Raw genomic sequence first — 15,437 nt, forward strand, 5'->3', positions numbered from 1 at the left:
CCATACTGAAGCCCGTACCTGTGACTCTTCCTGGTTGTTCATCCCGATGGACAGGAAAGCAGCCGTGTCCCGCCCGCTGACGCTGGAGTGTCGGCCCCTCCACAGAAACAAGGCGGTGTTTTCTTTCTGTCTGGGTTCTCTGCTGCACTCATCGCGATTGTCTACCGCAGGGAAAATCACAAATCATCATTAAACTGCACCAAGAAAAAATATTCCACACATAAAGCACAAGTTACCGACTGCAAAAATCACAGGAAAGAAGTGTCAAGTTCAAGTATTACATCGTGAACATCACGGACCGACAGTGATGGCGCTGTATGTCCAGCGGATGACGTAGGAGTCTCCTTCGTGAAGCTGTCCGGTGTTCTCCACGGGGACTTCGCTGTCATCGAACTCCTGGACGTGCCAGGTGTCCACGGCAACCGTCTTCAGCTCCATCTGACGTCCCTCCTCCAGCGTGATGACCCCGTGCCCCCTCTGGACGTCGACCCCGGCCAGCACGCTGTGGACCAAGCCGTCCCCTGCCAGTGACTGACCCGACACCAGAGCTTTGGCGTCGCAGGCGCTCAGGAGGTCTGACGACGGGGACACTGAGAGGGAGGACTGAAGTGGGACAGGCTGTTAAAGAGATGGAGAACAGTTGGTGGATAGAGAATTATTGTCTGTGCTGCAGGTTGACGTTCGAATACCAAACTCTGAGACGAACCTGTGTCTCCTCATTCATGGGAGCAGCTTCCTCACTGCCTCCAGTCCGGCCCATCCAGTCCAGGAACTTCTCTCTGAACAGAGACGTCTCGTTGTGCTCGGAGACGCAGCCGAACAACGCCCAGCTGGGCCGTCCCTCTCCCCTCCTGAGCACACAAGCAGAGACTCAGTGAAATACACTGTTTGGTTTTGACGCCCTAAATTGTGATACACCTTATGGCCAAAAGTGTGTGGACATACACGTCCCTTAAAATGCCCGATCAAAATAATGAAAACAAAACACTTAGTTTGACAACGTCATAAAGAGAATCATGGGAGTAGTTTTCTTCTGTGTTAAACAACCACAAAAAATCTATCTGACGTGACTCCAGCAGCAATACGACAGACGAGGTTAAAAGTTTAATATTTTAGTAATTTCACTCTCTGATGTATCATCTGGCATTTCTCCAGAAGTTAAAGAAACAGGCGATCAGATGAAACGAACCATTACCTTGAATAAAATGACTCGATTTTATGGATTCGAAGATTATTGGGAACATTTGGGATAATCCGAGCAGACAACTCAACACAATGAATAACAAAGGTTCAGTCGTTTTTAGACATTTGACATTGGCAAGCTCCTGTGCACAAAGCCGGATTCCTTAAAGATTTTTTTTTTTTTTTTTTCCCTGTTTGGTGTGGAAAACCTTGACAGGCCTGCACAGAGACCTGACCTCAACCTCATCCAACACCTCTGGGATGAAGCGGAAGATGATTGTGTCGCGCTAACGCTCTCGTGGCTAAATGAGAGTAAAATTTCTGCAGCCGCAGGAATACACCTCGTATAGAGGCTCGTCCAGCAGGCTGTCAGCTGTCACATCCCAGCGTAATGTTCAGGTGTCCACTCACTTTGTTCAGCTGTCCCATACAAGGTCGCCGAGTTAAACTGGAGACATACAGCAGACGTTAGTTGGCAGTGAACCGGGGCGCATGTCTGCTTGTTTGAATTTCTAAACAGCTGTCTTTTGCCAACCGCAACATGTCAGCGTGTCAGCGCGGGCTCAGAACAGTACGCTAGGATTTTTACAGCATGTCATGTGGACACAAAGCTATATGCTGGGGTCTCTCTGTGTGAAGCGCTGAACTACAATTTGCAATTTGGTCTTAAAATGTACACTAAACACACCGAGTGCAGACTTCTGGGGGTCGTCGCTGCATGCGTGGCAATCTTAACGCCTCGCTAAACTTGATTGCGTGGCACCACAGCGCTCAGCTAATGCCGCAGCATTCACCCCACTGTTTTTGTTAACGCATCCTCATCACATTGATATGCTGTTGTTTTCATTGTGAAGTAGTGACTGAAAGCTTTGCAGCCCGCAGGGTGAACTCACAGCGGCGCGCCGGGGTTGCACTGTGTGGGATCCAGAGGATTGACTCGACAGTTGCTGTAGTCATAAGCTCCGGCCCACACCTGGTGAGTCAGCTGGAGAGCAACGGTCCTCCTGCTGAGGGAAACATCCTGTCCGTGCCACAGGTACACCTCGCTGCCGAAATCAAACACCAGGGCCTGCACACATATACACAGAAACACACGATCAGCCATTAAAACTGACTCAAAACAACAGAGATCAACTAGAGAATCCATAACAGATTTCAGACCTCAGTGGAGCCCAGCAGGGAGACGCTGGGGATGGAGGCCCAGGCCTGTTCCTCAGGCACCAGCCTGTTCTCCATCAGCCTGTACACACAGTTGGACTCCACCACGCCACGCTCATAGAGCTCATCCTCCTCTTCTGCACTGGCTCCTGAGGGTGAAGAGAAACATGCTGTTCAGTCAATATGAACACACATCCAACAGATACTTGTCACTTCATGTTCTATAACCTTTCCTTTTAGACAAAATAATTAAACACAGCAGCCTTAAAAGTAGTCAAACAGGAGTTTAACAGTAGACATTTGGACCTCTGACCTCTGTATTGCGTCCGTCCCCCCAGAAGGCTCCAGAAGTCTGCGGCCAGGCTGCTGTCACAGTTCAGCCCCTCCTCCAGGTGGACAACCCGCGAGGCCTGACAGCCGAGGTCCCTCTGACTCTGGATGGATGATGCCAGCTCGGAGGCCTGACAAGACACAGCATCAGTTTCTAATACCGCAGCAGAACGTGCATATGAAACCGGGACATTGCAGAAAACTTGCGACCATGTTACACACAACACGTCCTAGTTTCAGGTGATTACACAACCGTGAAAACATGTTTATTAACCTTTATGTTCCATCTCCTCCCTTACATCATACACTCTGGACCTTAAATGTAGAATAACAGAGAACATGGACGGTGTGATATGTAACATGGGAGATTAAACTAACAGTTTATATGTATTTTACTGCCTCTGTAAGCTGCTGAAAATGCTTTTTTTAAGCACAGAATGAGTGTTTTTTTTGTGCCATTATTTCAATTTCCAGATATATATGCAGTGATATTTCACGGTCTCTAGGCACGTGAAGAGATATTTTGATACATTTTTAATCAAATTAACATTTCATAGCTCATAGCTTCCATGTGTAAATTTATGCCAACAAGAACCGTCTTTGTAAAATTAAAACCCCGTCCTACGCGGTACCTTGGCTTTCTCCTGCTCATTGGCAAACTCTCCGCTCCACAGGACGCAGTGCTCCGGAGCGACCAGCAGGAAGCAGTCTCCGCTGTTGAGCGACCGCGCCGACGGCTCCACCAGACGCACCTGGACATGCCGCCTACCTGTCACCACAGGTTCTAGTTAATATAAAAACCTGAACACACGCACGTCACCGTCAACATCAACCAAATCTTCTCTGACCTTTGACATGAATGAGCATCAGGCTGCTGAACGGAGGGTAAGACGCGGCATCAGAGGAAGAGATCACGCTGTCCGATCGGGCGAGATGTGACTCAGAGGAGTTCTTGGACTCTGTGGGATAATGAAGGAAGCTAAGTAAGATCAAGTAAAATGAAAGAAAATGAATGAAAAATGAATATTGCCGCTCACTGTTCTCTGCCTGGATCCTCTCCTCTGAAGCTGCAGTCACTCTCTCGCCCATGTAGTCCTGCCTGATGTCCTCCCGGGCGGCCAGAGCCCTCAGAGGGTTCCTGGAGCCCTGAGTCCGCCGGGACGGACGCACCGAGCGCCTGTGCTCTGCTACTGCTGAGGTCAGCCTGCAACACACACACACACACACACACACACACACACACACACACACACACACACACACACACAGAGCAAATACAGTTAGTATAGACGTACAGTTTATTTAATAGCTGATGATTAGGTGAGGCAAACCATACAAACTACCACTTTGGCATAACTGTGTTTTTACTGTTGTCTACTCATAAGTCAAATATAGGACGATTTTAAAGACATTTATCTGGAAGTCCTGAAAATATGGTACTTTGAATCTCCCAGTGAACTGATTAAGATTAAGAAGAAAGAATAATTTTATCTCTCTCGCTGAGTATTGTTCAGATAACTCTGAATTTATCTCAAAAGAAAATACTTAAAGTAAAAACTGTCGGTTGCAGCTTCCCTCCACCACATCCCTGAATATACAAGATGTTTTTAATGCAGCATGTGAAAGGCTAATAATCTTACAATCCGAGGTAAAACAGGCTCACATGGGTGTGTTGGTTTGGCAGAGGACGTCCAGGTCCTGCTCGCTCTCTGCGGCAGCGGTGTCTCCACATGGCGGTGGTGCGCGGGCAGAGGGAGGCGACCGATCTACGTAGAAACCTCTGTTGAACGCGTTTGATTCGCTCCGGTGTGTCTCCTCCTTCGTGTCATGAGGATCCACTGAGAGTGGGGAGCTCTGCGGAGCTGCCGGGGGGGAACACAGGACAGGAAGTGTGAACTTTAAATACTTGCACAGAGATTTCTGAAAACAGGAAAAGGTTTTTAATCTTATGAAAAAAATGCCATTCTTACCTTCATATGTGCATGTTGGAGCTTCAGCGGACGGTCTCTTCATCTGAGAGGCGTCACTTCTGTCTGATTCTGCAGATCCAAGTCCTAACAGGTGGGAAACACAGAGGTGCAGGAGTGAGTGAGTGAGTGTGTTAAAGACGCAGAGATAATGAGAGCGAGTACACTCACCTCTCTGGCCCTCTTCCTCATTCCTCTCCTCGGCTTCGTCCGTCTGAAAATAAATAACGGGTGTATTAATGTGAGATTTAAGCTTCAAAAATATTAAAAGATTTAGAGACAGTCACCTTCTGTCTCCACTGAGGCTGACTCTGGCTGCTGGTGGGAGAGGCGACCTCTTGCGCCTCAAAGGACTGATTCGTCTGAGGGGGACATGAAGACAGAATAAGGGGGATCAAGAGGTAACAGGTGAGTTCTTTCATGCAGATCGCAGGGGATTAAATATGATGCAGACTGAAAGTTGACTCATTCGGGAGCAATAAATGAAAAAGGGCGCACAGGAGATTGCAAAGCAAACAAATGTCAGGCAGCAAAGTAACACTCAGGATACATCAGATATACAGATTTCTGATATGAAGAACCTTTCTTTTCTATTCACATGATTTTACATCTGTGTCTAAAAACTTCATACAACCTTGACAGAAACACAATAAAACTCATCCAAACCAGCATTGTTAGTAATCCAACAATCACCTACTCGTCATGTTTAGGTGTAAAAATATTCTGGCTCTACGCTTCTTCGCGCTCTCCTCCCGCTGTTTTCACATCTACTGCTGTCAATTAAAGGTTTATTTTAATCCACCAGAGTTTGTGATTGTTGAAACAATGGAGGAACGAAATTAAGATGGATTTTGGTGGGTTTAAATCATTAAATTATAGCTTTTGCGAATGGAGTTTGGTGGAATTGGAAAAAAATAACAGAGTGGCTGTTTCAGGTTAAACCAAAAGGGTGAAAGGTATAATACAACATTTCTGCATTAAAATGTCTTCAAACAACTGGATCTTTGTTATTCATTTTGTTGAGTTTCCAAAAATTTCAAAATCAACAGAAATCTGTACTTCTACTAAAATTAAAGTGTGGTGTTTTTTTTGTCTTCTGGTGCTATAGCATCTGGGAGAGTGTCAGAGATAAGGTGGCGAATGAGACTAAACAAAATGTGGCTGCAACTTTAATACACTGCTTTGTCTGTGAGCATAAAGGGGGGGATCTATTCATGTAAGCAAGAGAGCCCAAAGAGAAAGATTTATTTCATGCTTTTGAACTTCTAACCAAACAAGGCCCTCTTCTTCTAACTAGCCACGACGGAAAAAAGTAAGAAAACTACAAGAATAAGAGCTCGGAATTAGCACGATGTGAATAGTTGAAGTGAGAGCTGTGATGTGTCACTTCAGAAAAAGGATCATTCTCACACACAGAAACACTCCGCAGGTGACGGCTCGTTAACGCAAGCGAAACTTCACACATCGTCAGTTAAAATAAAAAACCTTTCACTGCATACAGAAACACTGCAAACGCCAAAAAAAACGAAGAAGCTGCGATCCATCTACCATGCAGCGGCTCGAACAGTTACCTGATTGAAACACATGATATACTGGGGCGTAGTGCTAGAATAAACAGAGGCAAAGACGGGTTCCTGGCAGAGAGGAAAGAGGGAGGAGGGCTAAAGCTAATGTGAAAAATAAGCAAATGGAGACTCAGAAATGATCTTTGCATTGGTTGAAGACGTACCCAGCACTGAGGGTTCACGCTGTCCACACGGAGGTGCTCCGTCTCCTCCTACAGGGGGCAGCAGAGAGAGAGAGGTGAGTACATAAAAGACAGGAAACAAATAAAAATGGTTCTGCAGGAACAGAATTGAAACAGACATCAACCGAGCCAAAAAAAATGAACACACACACACACACACACACACGTAGACGTACACACACACACAGACTCACTGTCACCGCCGTACAGCTGAGCCCATGGGGTCATTAAAGGGTCGACATTTAAAGAGCACAATAATCAGTCTGTTTACATTCCTCGTCCCGCTCACGGACAGTTAAAATGCATCTCAGTATCAACACTAAATGGTTCTCGGTATATTCCCCAGTAACTTCAGTCTGATCTCCAGACATTTAGCACCTTCCAAATCCAGAGAGCCGTTGCTAAGCGATGCCGTATCTGGTTTCACTGGAACGACAAATGCACCGATTCGACCGTCGCCCACTTTCTGGATTTAACCCCGCGACCCCCTACATGCGCTTTTATCCACATTTTCTTCTGACTTCTAATACAATCTGTATTAGGAAGACCTGTACTTGATGCCTAACGACTACTTTAAATTTAATTAGAGATTATTGGAGGGGCAAAGCAAGAGATCTTCCCCCTCTACAAGCCATAGCCATGAACCTTTAGCAGAAACAGCTGCCGATTCTGCAGCTGTGATTTGGGAAGTCACTGCTGAGCCACTGAGAGTCTCGTCCTGCGTTTTGTTTCCTACCTTACTCCTGCCGGTGTCTTTCGTCTCCTGCAGTGTGACGTTGTCATCTACCAGTGTGACCTGAACGTGTCCCGTGAACCTGGTTTCTTCATCCGTCTTCCTCACACTCTCCTCTACATTCTGCTGCCTTTTGGACAGATAACATGGAATGTAAACCAACAAAAATATACAAAAAACACTCACCTAATCAGAACAAGACCTTCCATATATTAATGAATCAGCCAGTTCAATCAGACACTTACTGAAGTCTCTCAGCAGCATCTGAGCTGCTCTCCACAGCAGCAACCAGCTGTTCCTGTGGCTTCGTCCAGCTGTTCCTGTCCTCCTGAAGAGCGCCCTGCTCTGACCAGGCTCTTGTCGGTGTACAGGCGATGGTTTCCCTCCTGGTTCGAGCCCTCTGCCTCCAGGGAGCTGCGGTCAGCGAGCCTCCCTCCCCGCGCCTCTCTCTCCTCGGCGGTACGGGAATATCCTGCCGCTCCGTGCTCTCCGCCCTCCCTCGTGCCCCCTCTTCCACACAGCCTCCACCATTCTGTTCGTGGCTGAACGGTGCATCCGTCCTGCTCCACTCAGGACCTCCGGAGCTGCTCTTCTTCAGGATTCCTCTCAGGCCCTGCTGGGTCGGGCTGCCGGGCTCCACAGGCCCGGGGCCAGTGTCAGGTCTCGGCTGGGAAAGTCGTACCTCGCTGGGTTTGAGGTTGACAGACGAGGCCTGCTGTCTGTCGGACAGATGAGCGGACAAAGAGAAGGCAGGAAGCTGTACGGGGCCTTTCTGCAGCTGGTGATAAGGAACAAGGATGAGACACAGGCTTCATATATTTCTGTCTTTTTTTGTTGTTGATATTTCTATGAAACACACTGAGGATTTGATTGTAATCTCCTCACCAGGCTGACCTCCTCCACAGTGATGGGCTGCGTGCGGTACCGAGCCCCTTTCTGCCTCCGTCTCTCTGGGGGTCCTTCAGTGGGGCCGTCCGTCTGCCTCCCCGGTAGAGACAGTTTGTTGAAGAGGGCGAGCTTCTCACTCATGCTCAGCTTGCAGCTCTCATCGTTGTCCTCCACCGGCTCAGCCTGCTCGGACTGGGACTCCACTGGTGGTGCTGGTTTAGGAGCGCTGAGGAGAATAAAAACAGGCGTGTGTTTACAGGGTGACGTTGGTGATATATACGGTCATTAAATCAATGAAATAAAGATCACAACCAATAATGAACTGATCGCTAACAAGTAGCTCCACTGTTATGCCAACATATACCCTCCAGGCCCCAAATGTGTATTCATCCACAGCTAAAAATAGTCCCCAACAAATGCACCCTTTACTCCTGTTTGGCTGACATTTGACCCGCCCTCACTCTGCCTTCAATTGACTCTGACCCTCACATTCTTTTCCCAACCATCTAACCCTGACCATGAACACTCCACAATCAGGGGGGGTCATTGGGCGGGTCTTTTGGGATATTTTTCTGACAATTTCAGAACAATTAAGAATAATTCCAGCCTTGTCTAAAAACATAATGGTTGTCCTGTAATGGTTAAACAACAACAACAGTAGAACCGATGTCGACATAAAACTGTTAAAGATCCCACATCATCTTCCCTCTAGGATTTCCCACCTGATGGCCACGATTTCCTCGCAGGTGATTGGCTGAGTCAGGAAGCGATGGTCGTTGCCACGGCGCGCCCTGCGCTCATGGCAAACACTGCCTGAGCGTGGCTTCAGGAAGGCCGAGGCTTCGGGGGCGGCGGACTTCTCCAGCTCCTGCAGAGGAGGCAGGGGACTTGTTAAAGGGACAGTTCATGTACAAATCAAAGATACGTAATTATCCTCTTGCCCGTGATGCTGTTTATCCATCTAGATTGTCTAGACAAGGTCTGCAGATTATTTTGAAGGACTTGGTCATGATTTACCAAAAGGGTTGCTGGTAAATTTTTAAAATGTGTGTTTTGGGTGCTTTGAGCTCCTCAAGCCGAGCACCATCTAGCTCCAGAGAAGGCATCTCCTCAGCTCATATCTTCAAGATTCGGCGGCTCACAGCAAAACAATCTAGATGGATAAAAGGCCAGAAAGTTAAGAGGGAAAATATGTATTTTGGATTTTATGGGGAACTGTCCCTCTAATATCAACACGTCACATTTGCTTCAACGTGGCCGTCTTCCCAACAGGTGGACCCCAACACTCAGGTCAGATAGCAGCTTCAATCAACAGCCTCCGACTTCTAAATAAGTAATAAGTGTGACCACAAAAATGGCAGTGAAAACTCCCTCTCCTGATGTCTCCTGTTCTATTTGTATGGACAGATGGAGGGGGCGGGCAGGCGGGCTGGCGGGTGGAGGATCGGATGGCTGGTGAATAAAGCAGCTCGCTGTAAGGTGGAGTGTCTTGGCTTCGTGGATAGAATGCCGGCCCAACAGGTCACAGTGAAACCAGAGCTGTGCCTGCTTCAGTTACCTCCCGCCTGCCTCACCAGAGCAGTAAGCTAATTATAACGTGACTGCTGCGATTATTAGTGGTAATACAGTGTCCAACATGTTTTCACCTGGTGCTGCAGGAACTCCAGGAGGTGAAATGTAGGGAAAAAGAGGAAAATCCATATCATCTTCTCTGTGGAGGCTAGACAAACCTCTGGACTGTTTTGGATGTGTTTCCATGACACTATAAATTTAGTCTTTCTTTTAATAGGTGCAGACTGCAGCATTGAAGCACCTGTTTGACCATTCATATCAGTCAACATGATCAGGTTGTGTTCTGCAGGCTCAGCACTGACTCACCAGAGTGTAAGGTGAGCAGCCGAGGTGAGGAGAAAGCTCCTCACTGTTCAATATATTTCTCACCAGCCCATAATACTAGAATTTAACTAGTACTTTTAATACTTTAATTAAATCTTGCTCATAATACTTACTTTGACTTGAAGCAACATGCAAGATTTTTCTCCATGACTCTGATCTGGTTCATATTTAATGGAGACAATGGAGAGGTTATTAATTGATTTTGGTGAAACTGGATCAACTGTTATGGAGAAAATTACTCTGTGATTTACAGAGTTTCCTAATGGGTGGATGGCTTTGTTGCCTATGTCAGCCTAACCACTAACTGCTGCTAACTGTAGCTGCTATTAGCCAGTTAGCACAGTTAGCTGTGCAACTTGCAAACCCAGCCAGGCCTGAAAACCTCCACCCGGCAGTCCAAAGCCTAGAAACACCACCTTTTGCATGCCCAAAATCCCAAACCCAGCAGAGTAAGATAATAGGACAGCTAACTGCACTGCTAACTGAGCTAATTAGCTAAAGACAGCCCTCAGAATGAGTTTAAAACTGCTCTTTTAAGGTGAAATAGTTGCACAATGTAGCTTTAAAATTAGCCATTTGTAAGAAAAGTTTATTTTTGAGCCTCATTTCCAACTTTTCTTACAAATAGAAGCTTTAAGTAAAGGATCTGAATACTTCCACCTCTGCATGCATTTCAGTTTGTTATTACCTAGCTGTTAATACAGGATCTGACTTCCTGATAACGGCTTCATTGCCTCGAGTGAACTATTAGACAGGACAATTGAGCTGTGACTACATGAATGTCTCACATCGCATTAGATGTAAAAAAGCGAGTAAGGACAGCTGATTGAACTCATTTTCAGCAGCAGCCTCCAGGACAGACAGCAGCACGTAACAGAGCAAAATAAGTGGGTCGGGAAACAGCAATGAAGATCCTGTTTCAGTGCCGAGACAAACATAGACTCACTTTAAACAAAGACATCTTGGCTGCAACACTCATCTTGGCTCTGTCGTCTGTTTTCACATCAGCTGTGAGGGAAATAAAATAAAAACATAAATCATCATGTCGATAGGACGTGCAAGTAAACATGGAAACAGATTGTGAGTCAACAGAGGATACGTGATGGTTAATCAGGAGTCCAGGAAGGTGTGTGTGATCGAAACTGACCAGGCAAGGAACATTTTTCTGTTACTTTATACTTCCAGACACTCTTTTTCCAAACTGTATTTATCTGACCGCTGTAGTGATGAGCTTCATTACAAATTAATATTGTTAAAAATACAATTATACATTGTTAAAGGTGACACAAGAGCAGAATTTGGAGTCCTTGGAGTCACTTTGTTCGCAATCTAAACTCCAAACTTCTCAGAAGGTTTAATTTAAAATATCAGTTTGAGGTCAAATGTTCAGAATAAAAATAAATAAAAAAAATATGTCAGCAAAAGTTGTTGCGAAACTTTAATTTAAATGAATCTTCTCACGACCCCTCAGATTTGGGACCTCTAGGTCGGGAAACAATGGGCTGAATCCTCAAATTTCCATGTGCCATATTGGGAAGTGTGAGTTTAAGTGAAGTCTTACTTTAGTGAAGCCTTTTTTATCTTGCATTTGTGAAGCAGAAAGGCACAGAAATAAACGGTGTGACACTGGACCTGACATCAGTCCAAACGGCAATAAAATAAGCAGATTTACGTCAGCTTCTTGTTTCTGTAGTGGTGGTGTAAATTCTCGGTGAGTCAATCTCGCTTTGGCCGGGGTCAAAAGTGCCCCACGTGGTTTTCTTGTGGGGCGTAAGTCTGTCATCGCTGGGGAGATTAACCATTGTGGGCCTAAAAATACAGCCTGATTTATCTCGTGAGCTATTAAAATGAGTTTATGGAGGCAGCTGTGCAGGTTTGGTGCGCGCTCATTGTCTGTTTTCACGTCGAGCGAAGCTTCTACGCTTTTCCTGAAGTATGCGTTCCTTGTGTTCGGAATGTGTGATGTCAGCAGCTTTACCTTTAGCGTTCTCCTCTTCCTCCGCGTCCAACAGCCTGGAAGAGCGAAGAGAGGCCAAGCGTGAGGTCACTGGGTGAAACACTAAGCAGGCAGGTGACGTGGACTGAGATCTCCGACAGTCAGATCCTGCCTCGAACTCACAGTACGTCTCTCTGTGCTTCAGTATGCAGCTCAAAACAATCAAGACACTGTGTCATATTTGCATGCACAGTGAGGCAGCACTGTCGAGGTCATGGAGGAGGGGGGGCACATGCAAACTACACCACCTGCGGACATCTATTTAAAAGGTGCTTCACCTGCCACACCTCAGCCTAAGTGAACCAAACACTCCAATCCAAAACACTGCAACAAGACCACAGCAAACCACAGCATCCTGTTTGGGGAAAAAAACAAGCCGGTGCATCCTCCGCAGAGCCTGCACCCTGACCACAGCACACAGCCCCTACCCGCTGCTCTCCTCCATCTCATTGGCTGTGATCGGCTGCGTCCTGAAGCGCTCGCTGTTCTTGCGCCCGGCGCCTGGCCCGCCGGGGAGGTAGCGCCGGGTGCGTCGCCGGCCCCCCTCGGTGCCCGGCTTCACGGCCAGATCCAGAGAGGAGGTGGCGTCCGGGCAGCTAGTGTCCACACAAACAGAGCGGGAAGAAGATGTTGAGGCGCAGACAGATATGGCCACAGAGGGTACACAGGCCGATAGTGTCAGTCTGGATCACACACATGCAGGAGATCATACAGTTTCTCGGGCTGCGCTCCGCTCCCTGCCTGCTGCAGAAGGGTACTTCTCAACTGGCCCACCGACACCCGAGTGTGGAGCTGCGGGGCATCGAGTCCAAGAGGGACGGGGCACCCCTCCCCACTCAGCATGCTGGCAGAGTCACCCTGCCTGGAGGTGGGGAGGGGGGGGAGAGGAACGCTCTCAGAAACAAAAGTGTGATAACAAACCTTTTTTCGGCAAGAGCTGCGAAGAACCGCTGCAGCTCTGACCGCAAAAAAAAAGGTTCACGGATGCCGAAACATCTCTGTTTCATGTTGCGTGTGCCAAGAAAACGCTCCCAGACCACATGATGGGCAGCAACAACAACAACAACAACCAAATGCATAAGAAGAGTCAAAGTGGCTTTAAAACTCCCTGCTGGGACCCACTGATTTAGACCTCTCAGTTTTAATTAGTAACAAAGAACACGGAGCAACTGGTGGAGTCAAGGAAAGTGTGAGACCTCGCCAGCAAGGAGCAGAGCAACTTGTTGTACTGAATGTGTGATATTTACGTTGTAGACTTCATCAAAGTGTCAGGTTTTCTGATGTCAAATGCAAAAAAATATATATTTGACATTTATATATCACTGCTGATGATTTTTGTGATTATTTTCTAGATAAATCGAGCAGTTGTTTGGGAAAACTCACTTGACATTTTATTGGCCAAAGCACAAGATGACCTTCTCAAATGTCATGTTTTGTCCACAAGCCAAAGGTATTTAACTTTACTGGCATACAGGAGTGAAGAGAAAGGAAAACATTCACATTTACGAAGCTAGTATCAGAAAATTTTGACTTGAAACATTCCTGGTTTTGCTCATCTGAGCTGTAGCACCATGTTCTTCTGCTGGACACTGTTCACCTTAGTTTCCTTTTTTTTGTTTCATTGTGTGTTTTTCTATAAGGCTTTTATTGTTTTTTCCCCCTTTTGCAACAGCACGAAAGACGCCTACTTGATTTTGTTGCAGCTGTACAATGAAAACAAAGAAAGTCAGTTCTATTCAGTTCCATTTAAAGCGATTAATCAATTCTCACAACAGCTGACTACTAATCAGTTCATCATTGCAGTTACCCCTTTTTTTAATTTATCTGTTCATTTATTGTCTGATTAAAAAGGATCCAAATTAGCCGAACGCCATTTGCACCAGCTTCCTGTGCTCCAAAAGCCAATATATCTTATCTGATGATGAAGATGATGATGATGCTGTATAAAAACCTATCTGAATTCCCTTTTGACTCAGATCTGGTGTGAATCTAAAAAAATAACACACACTCTAACACGTCATTTACACACAAAACATGGTGTTTTTTATGTCCCAGATAGATTTTGTTCGACAGAAAGAAGTCCTTTGTTCTCCCTGGTCACGCTCTCCTCAATAGAATGCAGCACTATTTTGGGACAATACCTACAGTGTGCAGTGATGTCAAGGTGCAAAGGGTCGAAGCAGGTGACAGGTGTGCACGTTGCTTTATTGGTGTTTGGACAAATTAAGCCTGAAAACACCTGCTCCCCTCAGCACCCACACTCCGGACTGAGAACATAGACAGTGAGCTGCATCAACAACACAAAACATCAGTAACATTATGATAAAGTTCCTTACTTACTGATTTTTACAGCTCTGTCTCCACTGGATGTTTTTTTGTTGTGGCAGGGATTAGATCATTGATTTGTTGATTGGAGGAGAATGAATCAGCAACTATCTTGACGATCAGCTCATTATTTTTCAAGCTAAAATATCGAACACAGGCTGGTTCCAGCTTCTTGAATGAAAGGATCTGCTGCTTCTCTTTTCATTTGTCATAATAAGTATGAATTCTTTTGGCTTTGAACTGGTTGGTTTGACAAAACGAGAGATTTGAAGGGGTCACTTTGGTCTCTGGGGAAATTGTGCACACATTTCCGACGACGGGCTTAATCGAAATGTAAGATGTAAGTTCTTGTGGAAAGATAGTTCATTGTTGAGTCTTATCAAATACTGACGCCTTGAGTTGGTGTCCGACCCAAGCTGACAACCTCAAGCTTGCAGTATTTGACGGGATGAGGCTCGACAATCAACTCTCTCTCTCTCCACAACGTTATATTTAGTTGCCTTTTTTGTGAATATAACTCAGATAGAGACCCAGATAAATCCAAACCAAGACTCGGACTTGTTGCATGACACTTCAACAGCCTATCCTTCATGTGTAACTCACCTTCTCAAGCAGTTGGACTCTGCAGGAGCGTCTGCCTCTAATCCATTCGTAACACCTTGCATCCTGCCGTTCACTCTTTCACCGAGGCCATCTGAGCTTAACGCCCCCCTGTGGGTTTGGGTCGCCGGGTCCTGCACCTCCTTCCGGTCCCTCCTCACCCACTTGGTAGGCAGCTCCTCCATGTTGCCATAGCGTTCGGCCAGCTCTCGCCTCCTCTCAGCTTTATATCGAGCGATCCGCTCCGATCTGGGCTCCAGGACCGGGTTCTCCATGGCGTCCATGTCCCACAGAAGAATTCAGTCGAGTCTACTCGAATAGTTGCAAAGCATTTAGAGAAAGAAAGCAGACGGGTTGTTCTTTCTCCACTTTTTTAGCTAAGGCAAAACGCAGGAGCCAAACTTCCCTCCGGTCAAGTTCAGATTCCATCGGACCTAAGGCCTTTCTTTGCTCGGGGTGCACCAATCAGGGGCAGCAGAATGATCTGTTCCTGTGAGGACGTGGCATTGCTCCTGAAAGAGAAATAAGCAAAGAAAAAGCACGTAAGAAAACAAACCAGATAGATGCACTTATGTGCCTCTCAGCAGTCTGCACACGTCTTCCTGAAAAGGTCCA

General features: G+C 46.4%; 1 protein-coding gene across 11 annotated transcripts in view; it reads right to left on the reverse strand.

Moving 5' to 3' along the window:
• svilc (supervillin c) overlaps positions 1-15,437 on the reverse strand; it is a 40,559-nt gene that overhangs the window by 21,300 nt on the left and 3,822 nt on the right. For 6 of the 11 annotated variants that reach the window (XM_037089360.1, XM_037089359.1, XM_037089357.1 and 3 more), the window contains exons 2-25: positions 14,826-15,334; positions 12,610-12,759; positions 12,326-12,493; positions 11,880-11,914; positions 10,848-10,909; positions 8,728-8,873; positions 8,003-8,231; positions 7,363-7,895; positions 7,121-7,247; positions 6,367-6,414; positions 6,209-6,271; positions 4,925-4,999; positions 4,809-4,851; positions 4,641-4,724; positions 4,334-4,532; positions 3,708-3,874; positions 3,519-3,629; positions 3,303-3,439; positions 2,654-2,801; positions 2,344-2,489; positions 2,076-2,251; positions 707-851; positions 300-618; positions 19-161 (exon numbers count right to left, since the gene is read on the reverse strand). In XM_037089360.1, the coding sequence (XP_036945255.1) occupies positions 19-161; positions 300-618; positions 707-851; positions 2,076-2,251; positions 2,344-2,489; positions 2,654-2,801; positions 3,303-3,439; positions 3,519-3,629; positions 3,708-3,874; positions 4,334-4,532; positions 4,641-4,724; positions 4,809-4,851; positions 4,925-4,999; positions 6,209-6,271; positions 6,367-6,414; positions 7,121-7,247; positions 7,363-7,895; positions 8,003-8,231; positions 8,728-8,873; positions 10,848-10,909; positions 11,880-11,914; positions 12,326-12,493; positions 12,610-12,759; positions 14,826-15,106 (3,735 nt within the window). In that variant the 5' untranslated portion in view covers positions 15,107-15,334. The remainder of the gene's footprint in view (positions 1-18; positions 162-299; positions 619-706; positions 852-2,075; positions 2,252-2,343; positions 2,490-2,653; positions 2,802-3,302; positions 3,440-3,518; positions 3,630-3,707; positions 3,875-4,333; positions 4,533-4,640; positions 4,725-4,808; positions 4,852-4,924; positions 5,000-6,208; positions 6,272-6,366; positions 6,415-7,120; positions 7,248-7,362; positions 7,896-8,002; positions 8,232-8,727; positions 8,874-10,847; positions 10,910-11,879; positions 11,915-12,325; positions 12,494-12,609; positions 12,760-14,825; positions 15,335-15,437) is intronic. The other 5 variants (XM_037089363.1, XM_037089364.1, XM_037089367.1 and 2 more) reach the window with 5 other exon arrangements.

Source organism: Acanthopagrus latus, chromosome 23 (genome assembly GCF_904848185.1).
Source record: "Acanthopagrus latus isolate v.2019 chromosome 23, fAcaLat1.1, whole genome shotgun sequence".
In the NCBI taxonomy this organism is placed as follows: domain Eukaryota; kingdom Metazoa; phylum Chordata; class Actinopteri; order Spariformes; family Sparidae; genus Acanthopagrus; species Acanthopagrus latus.